The 17,375-nt window shown below is 41.8% G+C and overlaps 1 protein-coding gene across 3 annotated transcripts in view; it reads left to right on the plus strand.

The window, feature by feature from the left end:
• Positions 1-14,844, plus strand: part of MBTPS1 (membrane bound transcription factor peptidase, site 1) — a 32,749-nt gene extending 17,905 nt beyond the window's left edge. For 2 of the 3 annotated variants that reach the window (XM_035118276.2, XM_035118277.2), the window contains exons 14-23: positions 677-849; positions 1,793-1,908; positions 2,361-2,517; positions 3,389-3,513; positions 4,740-4,817; positions 6,315-6,455; positions 8,866-8,997; positions 10,020-10,146; positions 11,205-11,335; positions 12,945-14,844. In XM_035118276.2, coding sequence (XP_034974167.1) covers positions 677-849; positions 1,793-1,908; positions 2,361-2,517; positions 3,389-3,513; positions 4,740-4,817; positions 6,315-6,455; positions 8,866-8,997; positions 10,020-10,146; positions 11,205-11,335; positions 12,945-13,138 — 1,374 coding nt within the window. In that variant the 3' untranslated portion in view covers positions 13,139-14,844. The remainder of the gene's footprint in view (positions 1-676; positions 850-1,792; positions 1,909-2,360; positions 2,518-3,388; positions 3,514-4,739; positions 4,818-6,314; positions 6,456-8,865; positions 8,998-10,019; positions 10,147-11,204; positions 11,336-12,944) is intronic. The other variant, XM_060275946.1, reaches the window with a different exon arrangement.
• Positions 14,845-17,375: the final 2,531 nt, after the last annotated feature.

The following is a 17,375-nucleotide window of genomic DNA, read 5'->3' on the forward strand; positions in this document are numbered from 1 at the left end:
CCTGGTGGAACACTCTCTCATAAAAGACCAGGGCCCTGTGGGATTTGACATCTTTCCGCAGGGCCTGCAAGACGGAGCTGTTCCGCCAGGCCTTTGGTCGGGGTTAAGTCTGATTTTTTTCTTTCTGTATAAGAACAAGCATTAAAGAGGCCTCCTAGTCCGCTCACAGTTCCTTTATAAGACCAGTGGTAACAGTTGGCCCTGGAGAATATTAACCACTCTCAATTTTACCCATGGACTGCCATCTGTCCAGATTTTAATTTGCTCTGAACTTATTTTAAGATGTATTTCAATTAATTGATTGCCTGTTTTTATGTTCTTATGTTCTTTGTATACTGTGTTAGTTTTATGATGTTAGCCACCATGAGCCTGGCTCTGGCTGGGGAGGGTGAGGTACAAATAAAAATTATTATTATTATTATTATTATTATTATTATTATTATTATTATAAGGTTGAGAGAGTGACTTGGCTAGTGTCACCTGGTGAGCTTTGTGGCTTATTGGGGTTTTTAAGCTGTATTTTCCATATTCAAGCCACTACACCACAGGATTATACTGTAAGATTGTGAGGGTGGGATAAGGGGTGGGATGGAATGTATTTGACAGTTTTTTAAAAAAATACCTATCAGTTGAATGTTTTATAGATTGGATTAATTTTTGTTTCCATTTATTTCAGTCGAAAGCTGGCGCTGAACAGACTTCAACCGTGAAACTCCCAATAAAAGTGAAAATTATCCCGACACCCCCACGTAGTAAGCGTGTCCTCTGGGATCAATATCACAATCTCCGCTATCCACCAGGATATTTTCCAAGGGATAATTTGAGGATGAAGAATGATCCCTTAGACTGGTGTGTGTGTGTTTTGTGCCTTACTGACCATTACTACTGTTTGAAATTGTTTTAAATATTGTTTTTAATGCTGTAACTCACTCTGGGACCTTAGGGTGCAGGGTGATGATGATGATACTGGCATGTAATAACATTGACAAAATAGGAAATACAATTCTGTTCTCAAGATAAGATGGGGATTTGTCTAATCTTCTGTAGTTCTAGGGAAATTATAAACTTGGGTTTGACATTCCATGAAAATCTGGTTCATTCATAAATTACAGTATTGCATCCTAGCTTAGAAAGAAAATAGGTCTTTGTCATTGTGACAGTAATAGAGATAAACTACATCCTCAAATTAAAGACTTGTATAAATTGGCATTTTCCTTTTTTGCCCTCCCCAAAATATATCCTAAAAATAAATCCCTATTGGGATTTGTTCTCCTTTAAGCAAGATATAAAGTAATTGAACATGGCAGTGGTCAGGTTCACACATGACGCTAAGCCATGACGCTAAGCTGTTGCACAAACCCCCAAGCCATATATCTCACTGACTCAGCTTTGCAACCCAAATGTTTTTGCCTGCTGAATGTTTCCTTGAACTCTGGTAAATGCCTCTTGTTTTTCTGATGAAGACTGCAGAGAGGTATGTATGGAAACCAGCCTACTGTACAAATGTAGTTTTTTCTTTGGCCCTGTCCACTGCAGGTCCTTGGAAGGAAATGTGGCCTTCAGGATACCCCCCCCCCCTTTCATAACTTGTGAAATATTTTTTTGTAGTTTATTACGGTATATGCACACAGTATTTCAATTTATTTTCCTTCTTATCTGCCATTGGCCCTGGACCACGTGATAGGCTTTGTCCATAAACTGTGTACATATATTGTTTTAAGATACCAACATCTTTAGAAAGTAATATGACAAGAAAATCAGGTTACATACTTCACTTGGTTTATCTTCTTAGGAACGGTGACCACATCCACACAAACTTCAGGGATATGTACCAACATCTGAGAAGTATGGGGTATTTCGTCGAAGTTCTCGGTTCACCATTTACTTGTTTCGATGCCAGTCAGTATGGTAAGTAATTGTGAGCTTGCTTTTTATATATCAAAGCAGTTTAGGGGAGGCGAGCTTGCCCAAGCTCTCAAATTGGCCCCAAAAAAGATTTAAGGCCAAAACAGGAGGGGAGCCACATGGAGGCTGCTGGTTTCCTTAAGCTGGAGGAAAATCACCATCTGAAAATTGGGAGTGAGAGGAGAGGAGGTAGGCCTGGCCAGAAAGCTGCTTGAAAAGGGTACAGGAGCCAAGAAAGAAGGATAAATGTGACTGTCTTTAGTCAAAGAGAGAACCCGGTATTACAGCAGGGAAAGGACAGGATGTGAATCACTCGCTACCTGCTCTCTGAGGCAAGAAGTTGGGCCAAACATTGTTCTACCTCCCTTCATAAAAAGGTCTGGGAGCAAGCATGGGGCAAAATGATGTTGGGCAGGTTTTTATCATTCTGAATAGTTGTTCCCCTTTTCCTGCAGGGACCTTATTGATGGTCGACAGTGAGGAAGAGTATTTTCCAGAAGAAATCACTAAACTGAGGAGGGATATTGACAATGGACTGTCACTCATAATATTCAGTGACTGGTACAACACCTCAGTGATGAGGAAAGTCAAGTTTTACGATGAAAACACAAGGTATGGATATTCAGGAACTGGCCAGATTGAAACCATTGCCTGCTGTATCCTATATTGTCCTTTATACGGCTCACCTAGAGGTAGATTTTTATTTAAGAATTTTCTAGATAGTCCGTCAGAGGATTTCAAAATCAAATGGTTGTTGGCTGATGTAGTTTGTTACTTGTAGGGAAGCTTTAAAATGTTAGTACAAAAATGGAAAACTTACTTAAAACTAAATATTTAAGTGGCTCAGGACCGCAATACTTCAAGGACCGCCTCCATCCATATGAAGCAACCTGGACCCTGTAATCATTATTTAAGGCCCTTCTTTGCAATACGTCTGGAAGGTGGCAACATAAGAATGGGCTTTTTCTATGATGGCTCCCTGTTTGTGGAATACTCTCCCCAGGGAGACTCACCTGGTGCCTAAGTTACATATCTTTAGGTGCCAGGCAAAAACTTTACTATTTCCCCAGGCCTTTGGCTAATTAAATGAATTCATGAACTATTGTTTTGTTCATAAACTGGTGGGGGACTTATTTTTGTTTTGTTATTATGGTATGTATTTTTGGGTTTTTATATTGCAAACCACCCTGTGTTCTTTGGATGAAGGGCAGTATAAAAGTTTAATAAATAATAATAATAAACTTCAGCGCTCTTTTTTTTAAAGAGCGCTAGGCACACTTATTCAGTCATTGGCAGATGTGCATGGAATATTGTAAAGCCTCTGCATATCTGAGGCTTCTCCAAATATGAATCCTGTTGTCTTTGGTGATTACTGTGTCAGCATGGACATTAGGTGTGGGTCGCGGCAGTTCACATTTACCACCAAAGAAATGACAGTGTTTTCTGGGTTGTGATAACTTGCCTTGTGGTGATGCATTTGTAGGCAGTGGTGGATGCCTGACACGGGGGGAGCTAATATTCCAGCTCTGAATGATCTTCTCTCGGTGTGGGGCATGGCCTTTAGTGACGGGCTGTATGAAGGGGATTTTACCATGGCAAGTCATGAAAGTAAGTCAACTGGGTGTCTTATTTATTTATTGCATTTATATGCCACCAGTCTGCCAAGGCACAATTTTAAAATACAGTGGTACCTCAACTTACGAACGACTCAACAACCGAATTTTTTGACTTACGAATGGGGCAAATGGCCGCATGCTTACGAATTTCTCAACATCTGAATGGAAACAGCGGCGGTTTTAGATAGGGTTTTTTCAACTTACGAATTTTTAGATGGGGTTACTTCAACTTACAAATTTTCAATGCATTCTTATGGGAAATCACGTTTCCAATGACACTTTTCGACTTTTTTGACCTATGAATTGACCTTTTCCAATTTTTGACCTATGAAGGTGCCTTCGGAACAGATTAAATTCGTAAGTCGAGGCACCACTCTACTAAAGTAAATCATACAGAAAGTAAGGTTCACACACGGGCGGCAGGGGTGGGGAGGATAGGGTAGGTAGAGGACAGTGTAACTGGGACAGGCCCTGATATCTCTGCTTGCTTGCCTCACTCTCCTCCATTGGCCCTGTGTAGTTTGACCCAAGCAGGCTCTCTTTTCCCTTACCACAGGACTGATGGACAGGATGTTTGCAGAGGGGGCCACCTTGATAGCTCCACCACTCTCAGAAGCTATTGTGGGTGGTGGCCTAGGAGAGTGCATTGTTTGTGCCAGCCCTTAATTTGTGGAATTCCATTCCCACAGAGGTGCATTTGGCACCTTAATTGTACAGTGTTTAGTATATGCACTTCTTTACCCTGGCCTTCAATATTGGAGATATCTATATATCTATATCTATATCCACAGAGAGAAAGAGAGAGAGAGAGACTCATTTGTATGAATGACCCACCCTAGTTGTGATTGAATTTGTTTTAAGCTATTTTAATGCAGAGTGGGTAATATAACAAGAACAAGAGCAACAACTAATAGTAGCAGTGGGAATAGTGAGGCAGACAAGGGAGTTGGAGTCTGTGGGACGTTGGGTTGCCAGATCGGGATCTTGAAAGGATACCTGTGTCTTTTAAGATACATATTGTGCAACTTTTAGGCTTCAATCCTGTATGCATGTGTATAAGGAAGGCACAAGAGCTTTCTCAGCATAGGCCCCAAACCTATTAAAATGGTAGTGTGCCTGGGTTGGGTGGCTAATTTGAATCCACCAGTCAAATTATGGCTGCAAGATTCTAGTTATAAGCTAGAATTGGTGAATTGCTCCCTTTTTTATTATTTGCAGTGAACTACGCCTCCGGATGTAGTATTGCAAAGTTTCCAGAAGATGGCATTGTGATTGCACAGACCTTTAAGGATCAAGGTACAGAGCTGCATTTCATTTCATATTCCTCCTAGGTAGGCACGGAATTACAGTTCATGGTATAATTTAACTTCCAGCAGCCCTTTTGGGCATGACGGGGGTTAACTTTTCGCTTAGTTTTTCAAGTAAAATAAAAGCAAGGAGCCACCTTCCATGCTGATCTTTGTTCATCCAAAGTGTCCAAAACTGTTGCACTGGAAAGGCTTACAGCCACATCATGACTCACCACTTTGAAGGTCTAAGTGGCTTCCAAATAACTTTGGGCAAATTTGTTTGCAAACTTGAGTCAGGTGGCTTTCCAGATGTGGATCTCCTGCCCTAAAGAACCACCCCATCCCAGGAGCACTCCCCCACCCAAAGAGCTCTAAAATCTGAGAGCAGAGCTGGTGGGTATGGGTTTGCTCATGGATAGTAAAGTATGAGAGGCTAGCGTGTGGCTCTTCAGATGCTGTTGGACTACAGCTTCCATCATCCATGGCTGTTGGCCATGCTGGCTGGGGCTGATGAGAGTTGGGGTCTGGCAACATCTAGAGGGCACAGCACTTAGCCCTTGGGCAGCATAGGTTTCTTCCTGCCTCCAGCCCTGCATCAGGAGCGCTGCTTTGTAAAATCACTGGAGTTTAAAAAGCAACTTGCAATTTATTGTGAGCGAGAAAGGGAGCTGCTATTTATTCCGTTAATCACTTTAGACCTCTGCTCCCAACACACACGTGTGGCTCTCTTCACGTGCAACTTTGGTACAAGGACTCTGCTACAATTCTTTTGATAACAGAGAAAGGCCAATGGAAGTAGCTTTTTTGTTTTTTAAAAATGGTTTCCCCAAATTAGTCTCCTAATCTTCTTTCCTTTTATGCCAAACCATTAACTATGACTGTTGATAAACCAGAAAGTTACAATTATAATGAAAAGTACATTTGCCTTCTTGTATACCCATTGCTCGCTGCTCATTATTTGCCCTTATCTTTCATGGAAGCAAAATGAAGAATGTTGGCAATTGTATTTGGCTTTTCAGTCCTGTTGTGACCTGTTTAGATCCTGTTTAACCATTTTATGAAGCTCTTGAGAGTTTCAGACAGGGAGTCTTTCCTAAGCCTACCTGGATGTGCCTGTGAGGATTCAACAAGGGACCTTCTGCATTCAAAGCAGATGCTCTACCACTGAGCAATGGGCATTCTCCAACACTCCATATTTCCATTGTAAATCCATTTAAATAAATGTGCATGAGAATTACAACTCTTCTGTCCTTTGGAAGCCATAGGAAATAATTAAAGTGTAGAGGCGCAGCATTATATAGATGAAGATACATAGGATTAAGGAGATGGGAGGGTTTTTCCATTTTGTTTAGACACACACACACACACACACACACCATCCTGTAGAAATGTAATGCTTCTTAAATATTTTGTTTGAGAGCCAGTGCTTTTTGACCACCCAAAGTCATGCAAGTTCATTGGGATGTTGCCATTTGACAATTTTCCTTTCCACCCTTTCCTTTAGGTCTTGAAGTTTTAAAGCAGGAAACAGCAATAATAGAAAATGTCCCCATTTTGGGCCTTTTCCAAGTTCCTTCAGAAGGTGGAGGCAGGATCGTTTTGTATGGTGATTCAAATTGCTTGGATGATAGCCACAGGCAGAAAGGTGTGTTACTTTTGCTAAGATAACATCCCATTACTCGTGTAAGTTAAAGTCTGTTGTCACAATGCCAATGCACAGTGGACAGCCACCCTACCATATGGTAAAATGACTTCATATCTGCCGTAGAACAAGTTCAAATCCCACCTTCACTAGTGGCAGGTCTCTTAATACAAAATCCTATGTGTGTCTGCTCAGAAACAAGGGGCAATTAGGTTTACTCCCAGTAATTGGGCACAGGAATGCAACTTTAGTGGAAGAATTGTTCATGAGAGAGAGAGAGCGAGGAGGAGGAGACAGAAAAGAATCTCAATCTTGCGAGCTAGGAAAAAAGATTTACTAAAAAGAGATGATCTGATTTGAGGTGATTCAGAGTTAAGAACTGCAAGATTCCTTGCAGTCATGGAGTGCTGTTATTTTTGCATAGCAAATTTGCATAGTAAATTTACAATCAAATTTTTAAAGACTTAAAGAGTAAATGTTGTCTCTAGCGGTTTCCTACCACTTGCTGATTTCTTCTCCCGCTCCAGCTTCCAGACAGAATAACTTCACTCGGGCTTGAAAAAGAAACTCCTGGAATGGTTCCATGCAAAGATGTGGGGGTGGAGAATTCATAGGACCAGAAGATCTAATAGAATCCTCAGAACTATTCCTTCTACTTTGTTTCCAAACTCTTTACATTTCTGGATGATATTGAAGGCTTGTCATACTCAAAGTAGACCTATTGTTTCCATTGGGTCTACTCCATGTATGACTATGGTTGGCAGTTATTTACTGTCCATCTTTTATTTGATGCCTTCAATTTGCAATTCCTGCGTTTTAGCTTTCATACCAAATATAGGGAGGCTACATTTTGATCCGTATAATTAATTGTTAGATTTCTTACTCATCCTTCATCATAAGGTCCCAAAATATGTTACAGCGGGAAAAACAATGCAGTTTAAAACAAAATATCAGTACAAAAAAGTAAAATAGATCAAAGACCTGGGAAGAGCTATGTCTTTAGCATACAATGAAAGTTGAATAAATATGGCATAAGGTGCCCCTCTGTTGGGAGGGAATTCCACCACTGTGACAGAGAGAGCCCTCTCCCATGTTACCACCCCTCGAGTCACTACTGATCTTAATACCTGGGAAGGTCTGTAGGGAACAGGACGGTCTTTCAACCATTTGGGACCTAAGTCATGGAGGGCTTTGAACACCAGTATGAGTGCCTTCAATTTGGCTTGGAAACAAACACCAGGACAGCGTCCAGAGGATGCTGTTAAATTCAAGGCTGAGTTCTTTGTATCAGTCAAAGAGGATAGCTTTAAATACAGTATCAGACTGGCTTTCATGTTGCAAATTGAAAGCAGTACCTCCTGCTGTGACATCAGTGAGCTTAGCTGTGTTTAAAATTCCTCGCATATATGATTTGTAAATCCTAAAAACGTGTCTGACCTCTGTTTCTTTTTAATTAAAAAAAATCAAAGGTGAGCATTTCAGTTACATCAGGATTATGCAGATTAACTCCCATTCCCACCAAACAGCTATGCTGGGTGGGAATTGTCTGACAGTGTTTTTTGAACTGTGCTAAAATGGGCTAAACTAGATCTCCAAGAGGTGCAGGTCTGAAAATTTGGCGAGTTAAAATTTCTCCAGCACAGTAGTTTTTGTTCATGCCTAAAAGATGCGTGCCTCAAAATAACCTATTCCCAATTTAAAGGCTGAAAACAATTACGATGCCCCTCTGGGCAGCCCTGTTCTGCTGCATTAATAAACATTGCTCTTGTAAATGAAAGCCTTCTTTCTGACAGCTTAGATTGACTTTATTGCACCATGTCAATTCACATAAGAGAGCAAACAGTTTACAATTCACTGGGTAGCCATGGATGAGACTTCTCCTTTCACAGGGCTGATGTAGTGAAGGCATAGAAGACAGACGTTGAGGCTCCATCCCGTCAGCTCACTAAGCTATCGTGATGGAAGCTTAACTTTCCTTTAGTGTCTGAACCATCACATTAAACCACTGTTTGTGATAGGCAACACCAGAATCAGAAAATAAGATTTGAAATGCATTTGCATTTTGAACTAACAGACCATGGTGATGGCTATTGTTCTACCTCTGAAGGACCCTGCATTATAGAAATGGGAGTGCAGATCAGAGACATGGTTTAAAGCTCTGTCATCCCTGGCTGGGACTGATGGGAGTTGAAACCCAGGCTCAGAGCATTCCCCATTCTGTTCTTGGTCCTAGCAAAAGAATTGGGCTGAGCTTCAGGAGCACAGCACGGAAAAACAGCAGCAATGCGGGAAAACAGGTGGCAGCAGTGGATTTAAGAGAGTCAATCAGTGTAGTTAATGTGTGGAGTTGGTTTGTTTGGCTAGAGGGAACTATCAAAACACTCGCTTTTTTATTTTTATTCTTAAATTCCAGATTGCTTTTGGCTTCTTGATTCTCTTCTTCAATACACATCTTATGGAGTTATGCCACCAAGCCTCAGCCATTCAGAAAACAGACAACGACCTCCAACAGGCATAGGCTATGCTCTTCCAGAGCGAATGGAAGGTGATTTTCATTTGATTTGTGCTGCTACAGATGAGCTGTGGTAGTATTTATTTGGTCTGGGAGTGGGGTGGATGATCCCATTGTTATTATTCTTCAGACTTAATAGTGTAGTTGCTTTTAAAAAAATAAAAATGCAAATTCAAAGTGACTTGCAGTGTAATGTAATACAAAAATCAAAACCAGTATAAAGCTGAAACATAAGCTAAAAACACTAATACAGTGGTACCTCGACTTACGAATTTAATGCCTTCCGAACGCACATTGGTAAGTAAACCCTATCTAAAAATTCGCAAGTCGAAAAAATCCTATCTAAACGGCATCCAAGATGGCGGACGGAGCTCCGTTCGTAAGTAGAAACATTCGTAAGTAGAGTTACTCGTAAGTCGAGGTACCACTGTATACATAGAAAGCAGTCTCGCATTCCACACACTTAAGAGGCTGTAGTGTCTAAAAATCTCTTTAAGTTGAAGGCCAATAATTTGGCTGGGGTGTGTGTGTTGTTGCCTGGTCTGGTTCTTAAATGTAGCCAGCGATGGTGCCAGGCAGGTCTCCCCAAGGAGACCATTCCATAAGTAGGAGATCTACCACTGAAAAGGCCCATTCTCATGTTGCCACCTTCTGGATCTCCCTCAGAGAAGGCACACAGAGAAAGGACCTCAGATGATGAACACAAGGTCCAGGTTAGTTTACTGCTCTTACCTCCCTCAGTCTGTTTGGCAGGGTTCATAACAGGCAGGGGTCAAATGTAAATGTGGTGGGAGGAGGGGAGGGGAAATGCAGGCTCTTGGACAGTCTCCCAATATCTGCGCCCCACTTCAGATTGACTGCTTCCATGGGAAGCATGAGGCAAATGTATCTGCCCTCCAACCAGAACACTTGCTCCATGCCTCCACCTACTGTAGAATTTGGGAGGGCATGTGTACTTCAGGAATGGCAAGTTGTGTTCCTCATGCTTAGAAAACAGCACAGGCAGCAGGCAGGGAATTATCTTCTGGTATAATTGTTTCACTGTGTGATTTCAGGTAACCATCTTCATCGATATTCGAAGGTGCTCGAGGCTCACCTGCGTGACCCTAAGCCCCGCTCACTCCCAGCGTGTCCTCATTTGTCTTGGGCGAAACCACAGCCTCTGAACGAAACGGCTCCCAGGTTGCAATTTCTGATTTTGCTAAATCCACCTTAAGTTTCCAGTTTCCAGTTTTAAATGTAATAAATATGGCACTCAATCAACACAGAACAGGTGAAACTCGGAAAATTTGAATATCGTCGAAAAGTGCATTTATTTCAGTAATGCAACTTAAAAGGTGAAACCCATATATGAGATAGATGCATGACATGCAAAGCAAGATATGTCAAGCCTTTATTTGTTGTAATTGTAATTATTTGTCGTTAGGCAGGTCGATTATAAATGGAATGTAATTAATGAAATGTAATAGTGATGTTTATCTTTGTTCATTTTTGTATTATTGTAACTATTTGTTTTATTACTGTGGAATTTCCAAAAGAAAGCATTTGTAAAAATTAAAAGAAAAATAAAAAATAAAAAGTTGCATTAGTGAAATAAATGCACTTTTCGACGATATTCTAATTTTCCAAGTTTCACCTGTACTTTGCCTGATTAACTTTCCAGGCATATGAATGATACTGTTAAAATAGAATTTAAAACATACAAAAAAAAAAACCCCCCATAGAACCAGCAGTTAGCTAAATTCACACACCAGATTCGCAAGAAACCTGTCTGCTTCCTCCTTTCCCCAAAAGTAGTTTCTAGCTCTCCTGATTGTGGAGGTGACCACCATCTAGAAGTGAAACAATATGGAATGCCAGACGTTGCAGTTGAGGCCAGGTGAAGCAAATGTGTGTATCCAGCATGCACTAACTTCCCAGTTGCTCAGACCATCAAGACAGGCCAGGGGTTTTCATAAGGTTTGGGGAGTATCACCTGACCCCTTCTGACCTATAGATGTAAGGAGACTCCTCTGTCCACTGCGGCTAGTCTCTGCAGTTTCCATGTGTCACTGCCCATTTCTGGCCAAACAAGGCTGAGTTGCTGCCTGACCTGGTTTGCAATCCTAGGTTGTATCCCACCTAAGATATACATAGAGTAGACCCACTGAAACGTTCAGATATTCAAAATGTTTTCTAGCAATCTTGATTGACTAATAGCCCAGTGTACAAATAGTTCTGGATGCTTTCATTTCTTCCAGCAACCTATGGAAACATCAGAAGTTACTGTCAATCGACCTGGACAAAGTGGCTTTACCAAGTTTCCGTCAGAACCGACCCCAAGTAAGGCCTTTGTCACCTGGAGAAAGTGGAGCCTGGGATATTCCAGGGGGTAGGTGCCAGAATGGTGGGACACCTGTTGCCCACAGTGTATCACACCACCCTAAATGAGATAGAAACATACACACATAGGAGTCTTGGTAGACCACAAACTTGGCATGAGTCAACAGTGTGATGCAGCAGCTAAAAAACCCAATGCAGTTCTGGGCTGCATCAATAGGAGTATCGCATCTAGATCAAGGGAAGTAATACCGGTAGTACCACTGTATTCTGCTCTGGTCAGACCTCACCTGGAGTACTGTGTCCAGTTCTGGGCACCACAGTTCAAGAAGGATACTGACAAGCTGGAACGTGTCCAGACGAGGGCAACCAAATTGGTCAAAGGCCTGGAAACGATGCCTTATGAGGAACGGCTTAGGGAGCTGGGCATGTTTAGCCTGGAGGAGAGAAGGTTAAGGGGTGATATGATAGCCATGTTCAAATATATTAAAAGGATGCCATATAGAGGAGGGAGAAAGGTTGTTTTCTGCTGCTCCAGAGAAGCGGACACGGAGCAATGGATTCTAACTACAAGAAAGAAGATTCCACCTAAACATTAGGAAGAACTTCCTGACAGTAAGAGCTGTTCGACAGTGGAATTTGCTGCCAAGGAGTGTGGTGGAGTCTCCTTCTTTGGAGGTCTTTAAGCAGAGGCTTGACAGCCATCTGTCAGGAATGCTTTGATGATGTTTCCTGCTTGGCAGGGGGTTGGACTGGATGGCCCTTGTGGTCTCTATGATTCTACACCTATGCAGAAGAAATAGAGACATTTGGAATCATCTTGATCCAACTTTTAGTTATCAAGATTACAGCTCGTGTATGCCTCTTTAGTGTATGCCTCTTTAGTATGTATTTTTTGGCCATAATTAGTGCTAGCACACCTGCCCACAGCGTTCACAGGCATAGCTTGTGAAATTTTGATATTTTGGAAAAGTAATTTTCATATTTCCAACTTTAATTGTAGCCACTTTCTATGTAGAATAGTCTGATATGGAGCCCCTGTATGTCTGCCATTGAAATTCCTCTTGGGGAGTGCTCTATGGCACATACCCTGTTTATGCACACTGATGTACACCCATGTGAACTCAAAAAACACCCTGGAGCAGGGGTGGGAAACCATTTTCAGCCCAAGGGACCACATTTTCTCATGGGCAGCCTCCAAGGGGCCACATGCTAGTGGTGGGTGCGGCCAGATGCATACCACTCTCCATACAGGCAAGGAAGAGTTCATAGTTCTAGGATACTTTACAGCCAGGTAAAATCAATACAGGAGGGCACATAGTAGGTTCAGTGTTTCATATTCATATTCATTTTCAAACTGGTGGTCTCCCCCACAAGGGAAACTTTAGGTAGGCCTATGCTTTTGATGATCAGCTTTAATAAAATTGCATGGAAGTGATCCCTGGTTGAAATCAGTGAGTTGTATCCAACTAAGTCCTGCTCAGAGTAGACCCATTTGAAATTAATGGGCCTAAGATGGCTGTGACTATTAATTTCAGTGGGTCTACTCTGAGTAAGGCTAGCAACCCAGTAGTTGTGTGGCAGTTTCTGCAACTCTTGTTTGCCCATGGGTTAATGCATCTTCAGCTTGCTTACATTAATCTCCTCCCTTTCCCATACAGGAATAATGCCTGGACGGTACAACCAGGACGTGGGAGGGACGATACCCGTCTTTGCGTTACTCGGTGCTATGGTGGTCCTGGCCTTCTTTGTGGTGCAGATCAAAGCTAAGAGCAGGCCAAAGAGACGGAAGCCCAGAGTCAAGCGGCCACAAATTATACAGCAGGGTCACCTACCAAAGACACCGTCTGTTTGATCACAGTTGCCAAAGATTACCTTCTACTGGCTGCTTCATAGAATTATGATGATCGTTACTAATGAAGATTGCTTGTGCCTGGCCTTTGGTGACTGATTCAAGCAGAAACCCATGTTTTCTTCGGCTACTGACAAAACAAGAACTCAGTGGATCATCACAGAATTTTTTTTATAAAAAACTACTATTATTTTCAGTAGCTGAATCCACCAAAGCCTTGAGCACTATTTAAAAAGAACCGAAATGTTGTTCTATTTCCCAAAAAGGGAGGAAAAGAGACCTTTTTTTTCTTTTCTTTTAAACTGACCAAACCTTTTCATTAGAAGCTATTTTCTATATTTATTTTAGGAAGAACTTGGGAGAAGATCCTCTTCAAGGCTCTTGGCTATCTGATAGCAGAACCATTTTTCTGAATGGAATGCAATTTTCTAATACTATATATTACAAAGAGAAATAGAACTCGCAACATGCTGCTGTAAGGACGAAAGAGCAAAACTGACAGGGAGAAGGGGACAAATCAGTGTGGCAAAATCCTTCTGTTTATTTTTATAAAGCAACTTAACCATGATGTTTTGTAATTTTTTGGCATGATTTCACCATTGTTGGTGGAGAATTTTTTTCCAATAAATATGTTACCTGTATCGAAGCTGAAACAAAAATGCATAGAAGTTTTTCCTCCTTTAAAGCTTGAGTAGGAAGCAGTTCTGCAATCCTTTCTTCATGTTTGCCAAAACCTTTTCATTTGTGAACGGAAGCACTTTGATTGGGTTTTGACTGCCATATAGACTCGCCTGGCTTGCACACTAAGCTAAACCACGGCTTAGCATGCAGACTCTGGGACAGGAAAGTGGCTGCTTACCACCTCCACCACCCCAATATTATTCTGATGCTGTGCTGAACTTAACCCATGGCTTTCCTTAGCATGTAATCAAAAACAGACTGCAAACAAACCACAAACTGCAACCAAGGTTTGCTTATGGTTTACGACTTGTGGTTGGTTCAAGAGAGCTATACCAGAGCCCGGGTTCATTTGACACAGTATGTCCCAGTGGTATCTTCTTTGAATGACAGCAGCTGTCCATGATCTCTGGTAAGATCCCAGCACATGGTCTGGCCCTGAGGTGCAACTTATATTGCAACAAGTTTCTGTAATTTCACACGCCTTCAAATTTGGATCCAATTTGGCATGTGTAAATTCAGTTTTGTTTTTTTAAAGATGGAGTGGAGAGAAGTTTTACCACCCATGCACCTCTTGATTATCATGCTGTGAATACTAAAGTGATGCCGTGGAAGGGTGTTGCATTTATTTACTTCCTTACTTTTCTATCCTGCCAGACAGAGAGATCTGGAGGGTTGTATTTCTCAAAACTGGGATAAATGAAATGCAAACTGCAAGGCACTGAAACCGTCCCTTTAACATGAGCTCATCGAGTTCTTTTTTCTTACATTTTGCTGTGCCTCAAAACTCAACTGTGCAACAGGCTCAAGAACTCAGCAGCTGAAGCTACCCCATCTGCATGCATAGCTGCCAAGTTATCCCTTTTTTACAGGGATTTTCCCTTATGCTGAATAGGCTTCCTCGTGAGAAAAGCGAAAACTTGGCAGCTATGTGCATGCTTGGGAAAAAAACAATCTTCTGCCAAATTTCTGCTTGTCAGGCTTTTAAAAAAAATGAGCCCAACCAGAAATGAGGGGAGCTCTTAGTAAAGCTCTTAACTCTTAAAGGCACAACAAAAAAATTCCTTCAGTAGCACCTTAAAGACCAACTAAGTTTATATTTTGGTATGAGCTTTCGTGTGCATGCACACTTCTTCAGCCAACACGGCTACCTACCTGTATCTTAAAGGCACAGTTTGAGAGGCCATTTGAAGGGCCCTCAGAGCTGCAGCAGTGAGCAAGTGATAATGCTGGAAAGGTAATATCTTTAGGGAGGCCAACCAAAAAGGTCAAAAATTATGACTAGCTTCTAAATTCTTCAGAGTTCTTTATTGAGCAAGATGTAACACAAATTGGGTGGGGTGGGGAGAAGGACAAAAATACAAAAAAAAGTGGTTGGATGTTGTAGCCCTGAGATCAATTTATGGAGATTGTGGGGCTGAGTAAGGTCTTCCTGGGTGCTACAAATACCCAGCTTAGGGTTTTCGGGGCAGGAGCATCCAAGACCCTGAGATTTCAGGGCCCAGACCTGAGACCTAGTGGCAACCCCTGGTGAAGTCATTAAGCATTAACCACAGTCTCTGGGAGCATGTCATTTGAAACACACAGACATACGAAGTCTTAACAAATGAGCAAATATGTCACTGGTTGGAAATTAAGATAGAACATTAGCTAAAGCAGGTGTTCTTGTAAGTAAGTACTGTATGCATTTAATTTCCTCCTCCTTCACTATCTCCATTTTTGTACTCCACAACTGCAAGGATCCTCATTTCACACCAAAAACAGAGCTTTCAAAACTTCTGCTTTACACACTGTGTTTAAGATGGGGCAGGGGTGGAAGAGAAGCCAAAAATACCAATGGGCTAGCAGAAGCCCCTTTTCTGCACCAATATAGCTCTGTCTTCAATCCAGATTTTAGCTGGGAAAACTCCCTTTCCAGAGAAGGGTACTTGGTAGCTTAATTCCTTTAGACCAGGCATCCCCAAACTTCGGCCCTCCAGATGTTTTGGACTACAATTCCCATCTTCCCCGACCACTGGTCCTGTTAGCTAGGGATCATGGGAGTTGTAGGCCAAAACATCTGGAAGGCCACAGTTTGGGGATGCCTGCTTTAGACGGTCTCTTGGCTGCCCTCCCAGCTTGCCTCTAAATAAAATAAACTAGCAGCTAATAATGAATTCTAGCTTTTATAAAGCATTCTGGCAATGTAACCAGATATTTAACACACACATACACCCTGGGGCATGTTTTAAGGGCTTTTTAAAAAATGTGCAGTTGGTCACAAACGTGTGGTTCGATAAATGGGGGTGGAGGGGAATTAAGTGTGTTGTGTGTGTGTGCTTATTAAGTACTTAAAGGCAGAGATGCATTTTAAATAAACGGACACATTCTACTCATGTAAAAACATGCTGATTCCGGGACCGTCCGTGGGCCAGATTTAGAAGGTGATTGGGCCATATCCGGCCCATGGGCCTTACGGTAGTTTGGGTACCTTGCTTAAGACAATCTGCCCAAACCATATAAAATGCTGCTACCTTCTTTTGGCTGGGGCTGCCACCTCTTCCTCTTCCTCTTCTCTCAGGTAATAGGCATTTGCATCCTTTAATAGTAAATACCTTTAAAGTACTCTTTTTTTAATGTGTCTGCTGGAGTCATAAATGAATGGTTTAACAGACCAATGCATTTTAGTATTTTATTGGAAGCCGCCCAGAGTGGCTGGGGAAAGCCAGCCAGATGGGCAGGGTATAAATAATAAATTGTTGTTGTTGTCCCTGTATAGTAAATAAGAACTAACCTCTCCTGTTGAGAAACTGCCACTGATCCAGGGTAAAGGAGCAAAGCACACTTCTCTTGGTTTGGCATTTTTCTTCTATTTTTAGTGTGGGGTGTCTGACTGGGAATTTGTGCAGCTGGAAAATCTGCTTTTAAAAAATCACTGGCATATTTCTGTGGGCAGCTGACAATCTTACCTGTAATGATCCAAGGAGTGGAATAATCTCTGGCCTCCATAATCATAAATGAGCTGTGGAGATGGGTTTTATTTCAGTGTGCCTCTTCAGAAAAAATAGATTTAATTTAAAAAGAAAGATTGAATTTATACTGCTTTTGAGTTTTAGTGTGGGCTGTGATTTATTTTTGGATTATTTAACAATGCCTGAGGAGTTACCGTCCCCCCCCCCCATTTTTTCTAACAGCTTCTTGATGACTTTATGGAAAGATGGTGGAAATTCCAGAATTAACAAACCAATTAATTAGCACTGAGGCGCAAGGACGTGACTTCTGCGTATGTGGGATAAAAATCTTGAGGCAGGCAGAATTTCCACTGGTGCAGCTCCCCCCCCCAATGTCATCATGCAGGGAGGAGCTGGGAAACAAATGACTCAAGCCAGTTTAAGCTTGCTGAATATTCCCCAAGCTCCCCAATGCTTAAATATGTTTTCTTCTCCTTCTTCTTTTTAACAAGGGGTGTCTGTTGAAAAGCTTCCCAAGCAGCCTGGCTGAGAAAACCAACTCTGCCTTCTTCAGTTGCCAGGTCTGCAAGGGATGGATGGAGTTTAGCTAATCAAGGATTAAGCCAGCAAGT

This window comes from Zootoca vivipara, chromosome 6, assembly GCF_963506605.1.
Source record: "Zootoca vivipara chromosome 6, rZooViv1.1, whole genome shotgun sequence".
Taxonomy (NCBI): Eukaryota; Metazoa; Chordata; class Lepidosauria; order Squamata; family Lacertidae; genus Zootoca; species Zootoca vivipara.